This window comes from Rhopilema esculentum, unplaced genomic scaffold (genome assembly GCF_057945365.1).
Source record: "Rhopilema esculentum isolate cy_ngs unplaced genomic scaffold, ASM5794536v1 HiC_scaffold_37, whole genome shotgun sequence".
Classification (NCBI taxonomy): Eukaryota; Metazoa; Cnidaria; class Scyphozoa; order Rhizostomeae; family Rhizostomatidae; genus Rhopilema; species Rhopilema esculentum.
Genome location: NW_028300848.1, coordinates 1,901,863 through 1,918,891, shown reverse-complemented (window position 1 = coordinate 1,918,891; position 17,029 = coordinate 1,901,863). Strand labels below are relative to the sequence as shown.

The window sequence follows — 17,029 nt, the reverse complement described above, 5'->3', positions numbered from 1 at the left end:
AGGTTTTCGCTTCTGAAGTTTGTGTTGATAGTGAAGGCTTGATAGTGTTTTTTTCGTTTGCAAATTCTTCGCTAGTTTCTACAAAAGATTTTTGCATTAACATGACCCCAAAAACAGAATCTGAACTTGAATTCTACTGTATAGAATACTTTTGATAGAATACAAGCAAATAACTTTGTGTCACAACAGCAAAAGCACAAAAAGCATCTAAAATTTTGAAGAAATGACAAGATCTTTATAAATTCTGACATTGAATTGTCCCCTGCCTTTCTCTTGATGAATATAAGTCTCGCATATGCTCGCTTGAATCTCTTCGGTAGCTTGTTGATGATGATGCATCTTGTCGCGATGAAGCGTTTTCTTCTGTTGGTGAGTTTTTTGCTTCTTCTATGTGCAGCTAGAGGTGGCGTTCTTCGAGAACTGGAGGATGAGATCATTAGAGAGAATCTGGCGGAGGATACCAATCCATCTGCGTCTAGTTACAAGGTATGAACCAAAGTTTGATCCACTCCCAAAATTTGGAAGATAGGCCTAGGCAAGACCATATGAAGAAAATATAACAGCTTTGTGTCGATTCACATAGATTTTCCAGAAAATGATTTTTAACACTATTTTTAGTTCACCTCACTTTCCAGCTTCCTTGAACGGCCATATTGTAAAAACGTTCGATAAAAAGGTTTCTAGCAGCATTGTATTCACTATTGGTGAAGGCTTTTGGCTCTGCTATTCATTTTCCATTCAGATTTCCAAAGTATCAAAGTTCTAACTAAGGATGAAATTAATTGCGTCTCCAGTTACAATTTTTTCAAAGTAGCCTTGCTTTTAAGTTATTTTTAAGTTTAGGATAGAATTAATAGCGATAAAATCTCCAGTTTTCATCAAAAGGTTTCGTAATAAGAAGTGTGAGAATGCGGAGTTCATCCAAACCTATGTAATGTACTTTTGTGCGTCATTGTCATTCTTTCTATTCTAAGTATATAGAAAGTGAATGTGTCGTCAAGGTCTTTCATGCTAGAGGAATTCTTAACAGCAGTATGTTGCTTTATGGTAGTATGTAGAATATACAAAGAGTTTCCATCATTTTGCATTTTTTTATTGTTTTGTAATCTTTTTGGGTCATCAACACACGATGAGCGTATTCTTACTCTTTGAGGTGTCGTGTGCAACAAGAGCGTTGTCGACGACGAGTTTCTATCATTTTAGGCCATTTGTTGTTTTTAACACTGTTTTCGCATCGACACGTTTTTTCATTTATTAACTAACTCGATCAATGTCTGTTAGTCTTGGGAAACCCTCATTTCATTTTATTTTCATCTTCTTTGTCACAATAAGATATTCTTGACATATTTTTTTCATCACATGTACCAAAAGTACTAAGTGCCTTTTCAAATAGCTTGTACAAGACCATGTTCTGTTACCGTTGTTTTTCCTTCTTTTTATTCGATGATATTCTCAACATTCTTTTAAAAAATCACATCTCCGTTGCTTTAATGCGCTTTTTATGCGTAGGGATACTGTTCAGCGTTCGCTGCAATGTGGGAGGATGGGAAAACATATAGCAACTATAACTGATAATTTCTTTCTTGATCACCTTGGCAGCTTTGTTTCTTCTATATTTTCAAAGCGCAATGTTTGCAATTCCAATCTGCTTTCTAATTTTTTGCTTATAGCTGCATCTTTAGGTATCATGCTGCCAAGAGAGAGAAGAATCTTTTTCTGATAAATTACGATGTCTACAATCTTTTTATTCTTTTAATGTCTGTATGTGTCGAAAAAATTACCAGCACAGGTTCAAAATATCGAAGCTGAGTACATAAATCTGTCAAATGCCTCAATTTAATCTGGTATTTATGTCACTAACTATTCTCATGTATGATCTTTACTCCAAATAAAGATTTTGAAGAACTCTTTTATCCTTTCTATCCAGATCTAAAATATTTGGCATGTATAAAGACACTTAAGAGGATTAAGGTTTTTGTTTCAAGGGGACTAACTGAGGGTGGAGACAGTGAAGGAGAAAAGAAGCAAGATTTTTGGCAATGATACAAGAAATTCATTCTTTCCTAAAATGCAGGAATCGCATATATTTGAAACTAATATAAAGTTCAAACTATTTTATTCAGCAAAAAAAAAGTTTACGAGTATAATTTCTTTTGTGCTGTTGCAACAAACTAAAACATACATTTGTTAAAGATAGTGAATTCAAAGAAGCACATCCACAGAAGAATTGTAGATGTTGACTAGCAAAGGTGCATCTGGATTATAGATTGAAAATTTGTGCTGTGGATTTGTACAGTGATATTGAACAAAAATATTTGAGCAAGAGTAGATTTTTGGCAGCACATGCATTTTTACAATCATATTATTTACGAAAGGATTTTACTTCTAAGTCAGTTTCGAACGACATATTTTGAATAACAATAGAAAGCTTAGCAAGTATTTAATTGGTAGCGTCTTGCGAATGTAATTTTTGGGTTCACATTATGAATGAAATCCCTAGATCTAAAAACTTCTAAAAAGAGTTAATTTAAATCGAAGTCAATTTCAAACGACATATTTTGAATAACAATAGAAAGCTTAGCAAGTATTTAATTGGTAGCGTCTTGCGAATGTAATTTTTGGGTTCACATTATGAATGAAGTCCCTAGATCTAAAAACTTCTCAAAAGAGTTTAAAAGGAAATTTTTGCTTTTTTGCTGACCTTTAAATGCTTTGGTTCTTTACCAAAAAGTGATGTTTTGTAGATTGCACTGGCGTCATACATGAGAAAGTTATTTGCTTAGAAATATTAATTTATACAAAAAGCAAATCTACTGACGACCCTGGCTGACTGTTTGGGTCAATATTTCTAAATAAGAAAATGGGGTCATTTTGACCCGTAAGTTAAGACCTATTATGCTTTTATTCTATTGAATTCAAAACAATGACTGGTGCTGAAAAGATATCAAAAGAAGAGTACTATGAAACCAACTCGAATGGCATTTAAATATTATTAACTACAGCTTACTGTTTTTTTAGATCGTGTGTATGCAAAAACTTGATAACAATAAAAACTAAGATTCCTTTCTTAGCTAAGTTCTAAACATGGCTCTAGGTTAATCAAAATGCAAGAAAAATGTTCTAGTTTGCTACGCTTTTTTCTTAAAAGCATAGTTTTGATATGTTGAAAAGATATGGTGTGTCGGTTTGCTTGAATCTTTTAGAAATGCTAATTCAGAAATAAACCAAAACAGCCTTTTTTGTAAGAGTTGATTTTCCATAATAGTTTTTATACATCTAATAGTCATCGGTTTCTAAGAAAATCTTATAGAACAACTTGCGTTGCCTAAAAGATATTTAGAAATGAGGGTTGCTTACACTTTCTCTAAATGGAAATTATCTTTGCTATTTTACATATGTTCATGTTTAAAAGACTTGCTAAGACCTTTAAGTTTCAAGTTTCGATTGGCTTATTACTTACACTTTCTGTCTAAAAGGAAATGATCTTTGCTATTTTACATATTTTCATATTTGAAAGACTTGCTAAGACCTTCATTTTTCAAGTTTCGATTGGCTTGTCACTTCACTATATATATTCTGAGAAAGAGACGAAAACCACAAATAGTATTAAAGTTACGAAATATTAAAAATAACTTTTTCTCAACATGTTCAATATTAAATTTGCTGCTGTATTACGCCCATGGCTCTGTTTGCTCACGAGCAAAAAAACACGAAAAACCTTTGCTTCCTGTTACAATAGCATTTGAATCAAATTTTCTTTATTTCTTTCTTGACAAATGTCTCTGGATTCTAAATTTGCAGGTTATAAATCTCTTTTCAACTAGTGTCGCTGTTTGTCAAATATTGCATCTTTGCTTTTTATTGAAAGCATTATGACAACAAAGAAAAAATCATTTTTTTGTATTAGCCAAGAATAAATTCCACAGATACATAGAGTATAAAAAGGAAAAACAGAAAGATGACTTCTACACTAGCTATCAAACGCTTAAAAGAGTGCGCAAGATTCAAGAGACAAAGGCACAAAATTTGAGTGAGGATGTACACTTTGAAATATTATCTGGCATTTATGTTTGCACTGCTATGTGTGCTTGGTGTTGCTAACAGTCGATCTTTGGGAAAAGAAAAACTTGAGGAAAAAGAAGACGCACGAAATTCTTTGGAAGCTGACGAAGAGACATTTCTTTTTTCTCGAGAATATGAGGTAGGGTAAAAATTCTAATCAAGAAAGCAATACGAGCTGCCTTCAAGAGGACAGCCATGCTTATACGATTTTCAGGCATCAATGTACTCGTCTGATTTCAGCTCCAACCATTAAAACTCTTTGTCATATACAGCCTAATTGACTTATCGAGTCTCGTAGTAGTCTGTATATAATATGATTTTAATAAAGAGAACTAAGCAAGAGACGAAGCAAAGAGATGCATAAGTGATCACAGGAAAGTGAGGTTGTAGATTACAGTTTTTTGTTTCCATCGTTGCAGGAAATGCTTTTTGAAAAAAAAATATTATACGGTTTTGCTAAAACACATTTAAACTATCATCGAGCCACTCAAGTGCATTGGTATATAGTAATTTATCTATGTTTTAATAAGAAGTTGAGAGGTCGTTTCATATCAATCATTTCTTCAATTAGTAAGTTTATGTGTCATTACTTTTACCGTACTTTTCTCTAAAGCAATTTTGTTATAATTAATTGGTTTGATGTCTAATCGAAAGGTTTTGTAAGCAAACAATTTTTCTCGGGAAACGCAGATCTGTTTTCTTCCTTTTGTAGATTCTAGGAAGTTTATCTTCTTTCAAAAGGCAATTAGAACACCCCTTTCTGGTATGAAGGAAGGTTTGAGTGCAATTTCATGAACCGATGATCTTCTTTCTAAACAATGATTATCGATGTTGATTTGTATCATATCTTGAGCATCCGAATCTATGCCCAAATCAAAGGCAATCATAAACTTCATGATTTCTCGGTTCAAGTGAAATTGGTTAGCTCTATTTTTACAACCAACATTTAATATTTCAAATTTTTCAAGGAAGGAAAGGGTAATTTACTTAAACATAGATAGCTATAAATTTATGAATTCTAAAAAATTGGTTTGAACATAATTCATAGTAACAATACAATCCAATTAATTAGCATTTGGCAACAAGAACCAGCTTTGTATTAAGCTAACTAAAGCCAACTACTTACAATATAAGTAAAAGGTAATTATTGTAAAAAGTGAGTTCAGAATTCTCGATGTATTTGGGAAGCAATTCATTAGAATTTGATTGGATTCGATTAAATACAGGCCATTATTGTCTTATAACCTTGGAGTACTTCAAACCAACCCAAAAGGTACAAAAAAAACTATTTTGATCTTGATTATTTTCTGGAAACATCAATTTCACTGCAAGTATAGTGTAGCAAAATGCAACGCACTTTTCATTTCTAGTTAAACAAACTTTTCAAAGAGTTACGTAACAAATCGATTTCGTTAACAAGACAATCAATGCAACACTCTATTTAGCAATGCTAATCTCTTTGAAAACAACATATTGATGCTACCAAGCTGTGCAAATCAAGCACTGTTATTTTCTTATGCAGAGCACTGCCGCCATTGATTGTAAAATTGAATTCAATGAAAACGCGTTCAAAAGTAAATAGCGCCCTGGATAGCCTGTCGATAATCAGTTAGTCGTCAGATTCTATTTCTGAAACTTAACTGATTTTAAATATATTTCTATTTCCTAGTTTGGTTAAAAAAGTGTCGGGGAAGAAATAAACCATTCAAACCTGATGCAAGTGCGTCATTAGTATTTACAAAGGAATTACGCCGAGTGAATTAACTCCCGATTCGGTTTAGTGACGTCATTAGTTTGCTTCTTTAGCCATCATTGAAAAAGAGTGATTCATTTTTCAAACTGCTCCACCGCAGTTTTGTTGTTTAACAATTAAATTATATATCTAAAAAATTGATCAATCATTCTAAATTTGCATCTTCAATTATCATTTGACTTTGGACTTTAAAAACACTTAAAAAGCAATGGCTTTATGTTTTCCGAAGTTTTAGTATCACCTTTATACATAAAGTTTGCATCAACCTTCATTGGGATAAGAAAAGCTATATTGCCTTTGAAAAATGTTTTCGATTCGACTTTTCAAACAAGTGAGGGAATAAAAGTTGACTTAATGCCTCCATTGGCTATCATTCTGCATTCTTATGTTCAAAGAATGAGAACATGGCCTATTCTAATAGCATCTGGGCAACATGCCTTTGTGCATACGTATAAGGTTTTCTATTTCTGAACTCTTTGATAATCTGGTTATAGCTTGATTTATATGGATTTTTTTCAGGATTGCCTCCAGAAAGCTTCTTCTTGCTTCAGAAGCAACGTGGCTGCCGCTTGCTATGCAACGTTGAATCGGTGCATGGGGAAAAAGAAATGAAGAAAAGTTGTATCATTGAACTGCAAAACAATGGGTGGAAATTATTCTAGAACTGTTATTAGTCGACTCACCTTATGAAGCATAGTCAGTTACTTCAGTTTGTAAATCACAAAAAGAGTTCGTCATAAACTTCTTTGTTTCTCTGAAAACTCTCTGTTTGGCCTGAACGGCAGGCTTGCTCTGCACTGTTAGACTGCAAGCAGCCTCTCTTATTTTGAGAGCTTGCGTAGGATGCATTGAGATTTCAAACATGCAACCAGGTCTGTATGGATTACACGGTCTCTGTTTGAAATGAAGAGCCTCTAGATGCATTTTTGCATGCAAGTCAAATGAAATTTCCTTGGTGATAACTTCACAAAGGGTGTTGTAGAATTTGAGTTCCTTAAACCATTTGTTCCTTTTGATACCTTTGGGAATAATAGAGAAGTAAGAATTTATCAGTTTTGGCTTTTGCACGAAAGTTTTTCCCTTGTCTAAGATGTGTTTCTATGTGCTTTGAGTAGGGCTTACCATGCCTGATTGAAATGTTCTTTAAAATTTGTTCCAGATTACCATATAAAAGAAATTTGGCAGAAAAGGGTAAGATGGTCCTCAGAATAATTAGCCATTCTCAGTTACAGGACAAAAAGTAGTGTTTTCCTATGATTTGGGTGGTGTTCTCCTATTATTTGGGTGGTGTTCTCGCAAAGACGGCAATGAATAGACCCCAATCATTTTGAGGGGATTGAGAAGGAGAAACAATGGCCTCCTTCCGCCTACTAGCAGCACCATGTTCATTAGGAAGTCACAAACCATTTGGCCATCAACTTATACACGAAGAAAGTAAATTGAAAGAAACATACCAATGAATGCTTGAAAAGACTTTGGTTGGGTGGTCATGGTCGCAAAAATTCTTTACTCTACACAATCCCCACACTTTTATTTTATCCCATCCCTCCTTCTCCTTTCATAAAAATCATAGCTTGTTTCTTCGCATCCTTGATAACTCTATCGGCTCATCTACATCGCAAAATTCTTCTTATAGTTCTTTTTGTTTTTTTAAGATAGACTTAGGTATTTGTTATGTTTCTCTTCCCCTTTCCTAACTTAGGTGACAGTGCGAGCAGTGTCAGAGCCACAAGGGGGAATGGAGGAAGACTAGTCTCCCCCTCTTTTCAGAATCTAATGAGAAAAGTTTCGGGGGGAGGGGTGTACGTTCTCTAAAAGACAGAAGCTGATTTTAGTGCAGCAATTCAGGTTTACCGTAGCTTGAGTTCCAGACCCCTAAATGAAAGAATTTGGAGTCTGGGTTGCAGGCTAGTTTATCGTCAATGACTGCTGTTAAGGTTAATAATCAATATCGATTCTATACTTTTATTATGATTCTTCCACACGTAAAACTTCGGTTTGAAAACTCTGATGTAAAGTTATTAACAACAACGCTCATTGGGAATGGTATATTCTCAGTATCCTGAAAGCTAACTTAGAATGCTAGATAGAAACAAAAACAAACAACTTTAGGTATCTAAAGAATGTTTTGTGCATCGGCTACCTGGTGGTGAAAAGTAAACTTTCCTTGCCAATTCCCGGCCTAGAATTTTAAAAGGCTTAGTAAATTGAGTGCATAAAGTTATATTTAAAGCTAGGGTTTCGAAGCCGATGCACCAACAACCAATCATCGCCTCACATTATGAAGGAATGTAGCCACAAGGCCTGATTTGATTATGAATGTGGTAATGTCTTCTGTTTGAGATAATTTTTGAAATTAAAGGAATTTTTACGTTGATATTTTCTTCACTGAGTAAGAAATAAGCTACATCCTGCATAATTGAATGTACGTGGGTGCCTTTTTGGAACAAGTGTCAATTTGGCTAGACAATCAAAAAATGGGAATGATTTTTAACAATATTTTTCGGAGTGCGTTTGGAATAGCAAAATATGTAGAAGGTGCAATTAAAGACAAAATATCTAGAACAAATTAACAGTATTGATGTAAGAAAAAACAATTAAATCTAAAACCAATGGCGTTGATAACAATGAAAAGCTTTTACATTATAGGTCTAGTGTTGAAATAAGCTTCAAGTTAGTATTGCAGTTTGATATCTTAAAAGGATGCAAACAATTGTTCCAAGGATCTACAGCTCTTTTGTATTGGCAAAAACACTTCTTTGCAGCCAAGTTTCAGCTTAACAGGTGTAAGAAAAACTATCAATGCCACAGAGATAGTGCGTACCATACATCCAAGTATCTGCGAATTGCTATAAAGTCTTTTCGAGAGTAAATAAACTGAGGGGTAAGCTTTTGTCATAAAAACATAAAGATAATAGCCTATTATTTTTCAAAAATGTAAAATCACTGGGGCTAGAGGGGTCACTGCACCCTGGTTAAAGGCAGTCTATCCCCCATTGTCCTCAGAATCTCCTTTCATGGCAATGATATTCATGCATCGTCGGTTTAATGCACAAGCAAGCAATCAGCATGAAGAACCAGCATAGTGTACTCTTCTTTAGCGAGTTACTGTGCAGTTTGTTTTGGTTTCAAACGTGTAGGTCAGTCTCGATGATTTAGAAATTAGCATTATTTTGTCGTGCTCATCCACAATAACAAATCGCGGTTGCTTAAAAGGCAAAGAAAAACCCTCTTTTTTAAGGCGAGGCATTCCAGTCAGAACTAAACAATCATGGTGAGGAATTACTGTCTTTAAGGACTATTCGCTCAACTGCAAGTATGCTTTCAATTGAAGAAGAACATTGTCAGCAGAAAGAATAGGGAATGAACAATGGCCACGAATCTTCTTTAATGAAAGCAGTCTGCAGGTCTGAGAATTTTACTTCTCATATTTTTTAAGATAGCAATGATCTCTTGACGTATTTCTTCCAACCTTATAACGTATATTATTGGATTTAGGGAGCTATTTATGAATATTACAGTGTCTGACCATTTTCCACTAACGTAAAGCACATCAAGAGTGTCCCCAAGAAGCAAGTTTGCCACGAGCGTAATTATCTTTGGAATGAAGCAGGCAACAAAGGTACAAACAATGACCAGTGTTGTAAAAGACTTTCGACGCTGCAACTTCAACCACATTAGGTCACACTTTTTTTTTCTGACATTTTGAGTGTCACTTGGCTCGATGATTGGTGCAGGAATACTCGCACAAATCTTACGTTGGTGGCGTCGTATGACCGTATATATTTTTAGGTAGCATATAACTGAAATAGAAATTGACAAGCACATGACGATTGATAAGGAGAAATGGAACCTTTTTGGGCTGATGACACCAGCAAAAGGAAGTAGAGTGTATGCCAACCAAGAAATCCAGTAAAAAATTACCCAAGCTGCATACTTTACATGGATTGTATCGGCAATGTATCGGTATGGGAAACAAACTGCAAAATACCTGTCAAGGCTGAAAGAAAGTATGGTGAGCATGGAAACTCCACTGCAAAAATAACCAACAAACGCAAAGAATCTCTTCAAAAGACACAGGTGTATGTTTCCGAGCTCTTGCAACCGAAGAATGACATAAATTGTTTGCACCAAGAGTCCAACAAGGAAATCAGAGATTGACATGCTTGTGATGATTAGGTTTGCTGGCGTTCTCGAGGAGGTCTTGCGGTACAGAGCCACAAGGGACAGTGAATTGCTTGCAATAGCAAATAATGCAAATATACAGTTAAGTAGGCATGTTGCTATAATCGTTATAACAACGCTTGTAGTTCTGTCGAATTTCACTGTTTTCCATCCATTGCATTGACCAAGAGAAGTTTGGTTGTTCGTTGAATTGATGCCAGAGCTCAGCGTCACGTTCATTTCAGCAATATCTGATGAAAAATGATAATCAGATGATGAAGATAATTATATATATATATATATATAACAATTGGATCTACATGCAGATCTGAATATCGAATACCGTACCAGACTGTCAAACGTGCCACAAATGTTATACATAATGTTATACATGCTGGGCTGTTTTTTAAACGCCATTTTCTTTGTTTTTGTTGTACTGACCGTAGTTCACAAAACATATGAAAGAGGAATGAGATTCATGACAGAGCATGGTGATGCGGGATGGGTGGGTCAGAAAAGGCAATTTCAGCTTGACGTAATTATTGAGCGGCCCAAAGCCTGTAAATAATTATGGATTGCAAGAAAAGACAGAATTCTTTATCTGTAGACTAAAAGACTTTGCCGACAGTCTGGTGAAATTCTCATGATTTTTGAGCAAGCGGCACCGTTGTAAACGGGTATTATTGAAAACACAGTAAAGTGAAACTCTTGAGAAATCGATTTTTGATCGAGGTATTCGACTTATCAGGAGTTCGACTTATCCTTGACAATTTATGTACACAAATCACATATAAACAAAGGAAAAAGTTTGAGATAGGGGTGGATCGCCTTGAGCAGTAGTCGACTCGACCTATCGGTGTTCAGCTGCATATCGTATAGGGCTACAATTTACACTTTGCCGAATGACTTACGAAGCACAGTATAGCGGGTTAAGATGCACCATTTAATTTTATACGTATACAAGGTGGCCACTCCGATCTATCGATTGTTTTACTGGAACCATCTTAAAAAAACTCACAGTTCCAAAACTAAAGTTCATTTTCTACAATAAAGTGAAAAGCTAGTTCAAATTTTCTAAAAAATAGAAATAGTACTTAATAATACGAGAACAAAGAACAATGATTGAAAATAAAGAGTTCAAATAAATTTTTTTCCGCAGGCAAATGAGTCAAATGTCCTGGAAGAATTCATTTTTCTGAGTGAAGAGCTTCAAATTGTTTAATCTTTGTGGAGCAAAATTTTGATTTAAACCTTGGAGGGTTATAAAAGGGAATCTATCAAACTGATCCTAATAGATAAGTAGGTGCATTGATCCAAAGAAATCTGATTTTACTGTGTATAAATTCCGGTAAATTCAATGCATAATGCATCATACTTGCAGATTCTTGTTTCAACATAACAGAAATAAGCTAAGAAAGCACGGGGAAGTGATTTGGAGCGTCATAATCTATTATAGCCAAGAGAAATGACGCAGTAGAACTCTTCAGCCGACTGCTTAAGAAACTGCTACAATCGTCGGGGAACAAAGGAAAGAAGTGGAGAAAAGGACTTTATCTATTACTTCCTAACTACGGCTTAACACCACACTGCATGAAAAAAGCTGCGTCCACCAAATTTCAGTTTCATCATGTGATCAAAACAAGATATCTAGCTGCACAAACTACGTCAAACTTCCTATTAACAGAAAGTTATTCGAAGTAATGATACAAAAGTAAATCGAGAGAAAAATCTATGACAGGAAGCAATAAACCAAGTCGTTGGATAGGCCAAATACTTGTAAAACAAACAAAAAATGAAACAAACTGACACCTATAGTCTTATCGCGTAACCAACTTCAGAGGAAACAGCTAAAAGGTCATAGTTCAAAGATCACAGCTAAAAGGTCACAGCTAAAAGGTCACAGCTAAGGAGTCACAGCTGAAAGGTCACAATGAAAAGGTCACTCGCAAAAAATTAATTCTTCAAGAAATTCTAATACATCGAAAGACATTGAGAATCACGACAAAGATTCGGTTAAAATTGAAAATAACGTTGACATCAAAATGGAATGAAAATAGGATATCAGCATTTCAACTCAGAAAGATTGTACAAATGCCTATTTTTCTAAAGTGCAATATTGACATTTAAATCCAAGTTTCTAATAAATAACTGCTAGCTATTTATTTACTGTTGTATCAGACTACTTTTAAATAAAAAGAAAGATGCAGCAAACTCGATAAGAACACTCCTTTTTTAGATACGCTATTTAATGAGATCGGAAAAGAGTCGGTTTATGTTCATGTTTTGTTCAGTCAAGAAATTATTCATCTCTGATATCAATCTAGAATTTCAGCCGTATTTTTGCTGCTAAAACAAATCGAATTCATAAAATCAATGCAACTTTAAGCTTGTTGGGGAGAAATGCAAGATGAACTTTTATAATGAGTGAGGCAGCCCTCCGTCCTTCAGTCAAAGGACATGCGCATGGAACGATGTGATATTACGCATGCTCTCTGACTCCGAGACGGAGGGTTGCTTCACTCAATTGAAAAATTTCGCTCGCTCGTCTCCCCAGCAAAAGCCTGTTCATATGAGGAAGGTTTCCATGGCAAGCTTTACTACATAGAATACCAGAAACGTTCTCGTTAGAATAGACCTGGGCATCATACGGCCCGCGGGCCACATCCGGTCCTTTAGACCTTCTTGTCCGGCCCGGGTGAGTGTGTGATAAATCAGAACATGTACGTTTGTAGGTGTAATTCCCCACTTGAATAACATCACGATAACCAGTACCAGCTAAAATATAGTATAATTTGTTGCTTTTAACGAGTAAATGAATATTGTGCAGAAAAAGGTTATCGTTGGATCGGCCCTCCAACACTGTTCAGGTATCATGTGGCCCCTTTATTAATTGCCGAGATCATGCTTGAGCACTTCCGAATCCGGTCTAGGCTTCAGCCTTTAATATTTCCCGGCAAGGTGGGAAATTACCTGCACATGGAAGGTCAATGATTATTCCTCCAGCTAGCAGAGATCAAGAATCCCACTTCACCGGGAAAATGCCTTGGAAAATTTTTCCCGGCCACAGAGACCTTAGGCCCAAAAAGTCAAAGGTAAGTCAAAGGAGATTCAAAAAAGTGAGTCGTGTGAGTCTCGATTAATCGAATTCGGCATACGGTCTCACCGTGTAGCTCCTGGTTAACTTTTGAGCACCCGAGTTTAAGGTCTGTTATATGGATGAATGAGCGTTATGTTTCACATAATGTTGATAACTTAGCAATCGTGTTCATGACGAGATAGCTTTACGTGTAGTTATGCGAGCCTAAGCGTGGTCCATAATCAGCATTCCCCTGGGAAATTTTTGCAACATATTGCAATAGCTAAAACATCACACAAGAATCACAAACTTTCAAATTGGTTCAAATTTTTTGACGATCTTATTTTGACCTTTTTTCATAATGAAGCTTGTGACTTACACTAACTTCTTTGGGCCCCCGGGCCAAAGCGAAGACGGGGCCTCCCTATCAAAAAGTGTGTAAGTCCGATCTTATTTTTGAAAAATTAGATAGAAGAAATTTCACGAGTAATTAAAAAATTAATTGAATGCTGAAAATGTTGCATCTGTAGCTACTACAAAAAAGTCAATTATTGAGTCGAACAAATACATTTATTACTGTTAATATAACATATCGGATTTTCTTGCTGAATTTTTTATTGATAAGTATGCAACATTAGTAATAACAAGGCGGCTTGATCAACTTATTAAATTGAGTTCAATAACTGCTATTTTCATCACGTCTTGGCCCAGTATTACTAAGAAAAAAGGAAGGTACATTGACATTAATGCTGAAGTAGTTTATAGTGAAAAGCCCCATCGATGAAGCCATGACCTTGGAACAGTAGCTTTTTGTGCTTCAGCTTTTTGTGCTTTTTGAACAAACATTTTAGAATCTGTTTCAATATCTTTTCACTTGATCTGCTAGAAGATTGGACAATTTCATGCTCTTTAACTGATTGTAAAAATTCTGCTTCTGCAATTCCTTTCAAAACATAAGCGGTAATTTAAGAGACTGTATATTGAATAAAGTTTTTAGCAAAGGCTTTGATAATTTTAAATTGCTTGATAGATGTATTAGGTTGAGAAGAGTATCCCTCTCTTCCTTTGTGAAGTTAGGGTGCTATGTCAGATGAAATCATCCATATCCTCAGTGGCCCAGTGGGAAGTGTGGCTCTAGTGCTTTTCGGGTCACATAAAAAATTAAAACGATCTTGACGTAATCCATGCAATTAGTTGAGAATGAAGAAAACACACGTTGAGAATGCAATTTCTCTAGATACGTTTACTGTTTACATATTCAGTCAGACCCGATAATAGAACTGGCTTGGAACAAGCTGGAGCTGGAGCGGATTAACGCACATTTCTCACTCAAAGACCTAAATGAATGCATACATTGTAGTCAAAATGTAAATGACTCTACTACGCTCCTTCTGTTCAATTGTCATGACAAGAAGTTTCGCAGGCTAGGTTAGGCAACAAAATATTTGTTTCATCTATGAACCGTCCAAAAATCACGTGCTATTTTCGCAAATTCACACTATGTTATTGTCACGCTCGAGTCAATGGGAAATAAATAATTGGAAATAGGCAAAAGGAAATAGCGTTTTCGGGGAAAAAATATAAATCTTAGCATCTTCGCAAGGTCCAAACATTTCTCCGGGATACTTGGAATATTCAAAAATAGAAAATGAAGTACAAAGTAAAAAAGAAACATTTTTTTTCAAATCTTATAATAGCCAAGTTTGTTTAACTAACAACAAAACCTTTATTTTAATGATAAATAAAGCATCTTTCTTTTACTATTCATGCCATGTCCAATGGGGAAGAAAAACATGTCAGGAAAACACATTTTTCTTAGGTTGGGTAAATTCTATATGCTGCTATACAAAACTAATTCAACGCTGAAAAGTATTGAATAATTGAGATCTGAGCAACGTGATCCATTGTTGAGAAAGTCGTTCCTTCTTAACAGATCGAGCTCACCAACAAGAATTAATGTATTAAAGCCTCTTAGTTTTTGTTATCACCACTACAAAGCACGGATTGAATAAGATTACGAATGATACCTATAACATTAAGGCCAATCTCTATTAAAGCGAATCTCAGCGATCGCTTCGCGCAGCCACCAGGTGGTTTCAGGCGGTGTCAGGTAATTTCAAGCGGTTTCAGGTGATTTCAGGCGGTTTCAGGTGATTCCAGGCGGTTTCAGGTGATTTCAGGCGGTTTCAGGAGGTCTCAGGCGGTTTCAGGTGATTTTAACATTTATAACATAGATCTTTTGAAAAGTTTCATTGAATAATACTTGGCACCCTCCCTCTTAAACGTGCCTAAATCTTGCGACAGAAGACTTGGTGGCAAAATGGCATGATAACATAGCATGCATATTAGGGCAAGGAAATCACGGAAGGGTGTTCAAAATGAGGAGGAAGATTCGACGCACTGAAAGAGTCGTCGACCCAGCGCAACGAATGTGACGAGGACATGACGCAGTGAATAAAATGTTGACTGGACGCACTGAAAGAGTCGACGACCCAACACACTGAATGCAACGAGGACCCAACACACTGAATGCAACGGCGACACGACGACACGACGCACTGAAAGGGTCGACGACCCAACGCACTGAATTCAACGACAACTCGACGCAATGGATGAGTCAACGAAGAAGCGAAGCAAAGCTGCCAAGTAAAGGAGTGCATAATCGAAGCCGCTATGTGCCGACGTAACGATGCAAAAATTTTGTCCAGGTTCTCTGGAATCTTGAGTAAAAGTTGATCTATGGCCAAAAAGCATTTAATATTTGCAAATACGCCGTGCTTTTTATCTTTTTTAAACTAATTTTTAGCCTGATGTACGCACCGATTGATAACAACAGTTTTTCAATTGATTGAAAAGTAGGTAGATAAAACATCAAGTTTTTTCAATGCAAATGTAAAATGCTTTGTAAAATATAGTGCTTTTTGTTGTGGAAACGGATAGCTCCTAGCATAACTGACTTGGCTTTCCGCGGAGCTTTGTATCTGCTGGGTCACAGTAAATGATAAAAGGATTCGTGTCACGGATGCGCAAGATTTTTTCTGGCAGTGAATTTTAAATTTAAGATCGTGTCACTGTAAAACAGTAAAAATCACTGTTAAAAAAGTACTGAATGCAAACAAAGAGCCAGAAATACGTATCTCAAATGCAATTTATTTTTAAAAAGTCAATTACAGATGTTTGCACAAAAAATTGTGACAGAAATGTTTTTAAGAGGCTTATCTTTAGTATTAAGTAGAAACATGAATGTCTAGCTCACCTTTCTGGGTACGGAAATTCAATGTACAACAAAAGAAAGCTGCTGCTGCCGGAGTGCCTTTGAAATTTCTTCATCAATTGATTTACCGCACATATATCGCCTTACTGCTCAAGTGACTTTTCTCTCTGTCGCTCCTTTTATATAAGACACATCAACGTATGAGCATTGACACCTGCACAAGTAATTGATGCTCAATATTCCATATGCTCTAGAAACCGGTGTCCGGAGAAGAAAACCTCAATACGACTTGACTTTTACTGCAAAAATTGAAAGTTCTAAATTTCTAGCGGATTGTCTGAAAACTTGATTCTGTTTTAAAGAGGCTTAAAAACAACTACCACGCAAGATTACTTCAGAACTCGAACTATACGCATGTTAAAAAATTCATCCCGAATTTTTATTCTCAAGAGTATGAGATGCAAGCGAGAAATCTACTGTTGAACTTGAAAGCTTTTTAAATTTATGTAACAATGAGTAAAAATACACAAGATTGCAAGAGTTTTTTGAGGTAAATCAGCACCTAGCAAGCTGTTTTGGCACAAAAAGCTCAACATATTCTTGTTTAAACTTTTTTCATCCTTAAAATGACAATTTTTTTTGCGAATCCTTTACATATCGCTAGAGATCAAATTCACATAAGAAACAAAGTAGTTTTCGTTGAACGGTCAATTTGAATGTATGAGAATGGTGCAAGAGGTTTACCAATTGATTTGGGCAA

At 35.6% G+C, this 17,029-nt stretch overlaps 1 protein-coding gene and 1 long non-coding RNA gene across 3 annotated transcripts; one reads left to right on the top strand and one right to left on the bottom strand.

Annotated features, from left to right (window-relative positions):
• The first annotated feature begins 300 nt into the window (after window positions 1-300).
• Window positions 301-6,556, top strand: LOC148957162 (uncharacterized). Of its 2 annotated transcripts, none has more exons than XR_016145268.1 (2): window positions 301-486; window positions 6,335-6,556. It is a non-coding gene; the product is annotated as an uncharacterized LOC148957162 (long non-coding RNA). The 2 variants fall into 2 exon arrangements; XR_016145269.1 differs by lacking the exon at window positions 301-486 and adding an exon at window positions 3,960-4,201.
• Window positions 6,557-8,440: 1,884 nt separating this feature from the next.
• LOC135684180 (G protein-coupled receptor 161B-like) lies at window positions 8,441-16,745 on the bottom strand. Its single transcript, XM_065199621.2, has 2 exons — window positions 16,312-16,745; window positions 8,441-10,230 (listed from the first exon to the last, which is right to left on the bottom strand). The coding sequence occupies exon 2, from the start codon at window positions 10,217-10,219 to the stop codon at window positions 9,203-9,205; it is 1,017 nt and encodes a 338-aa protein (XP_065055693.1). The 5' UTR covers window positions 10,220-10,230; window positions 16,312-16,745; the 3' UTR covers window positions 8,441-9,202.
• Window positions 16,746-17,029: the final 284 nt, after the last annotated feature.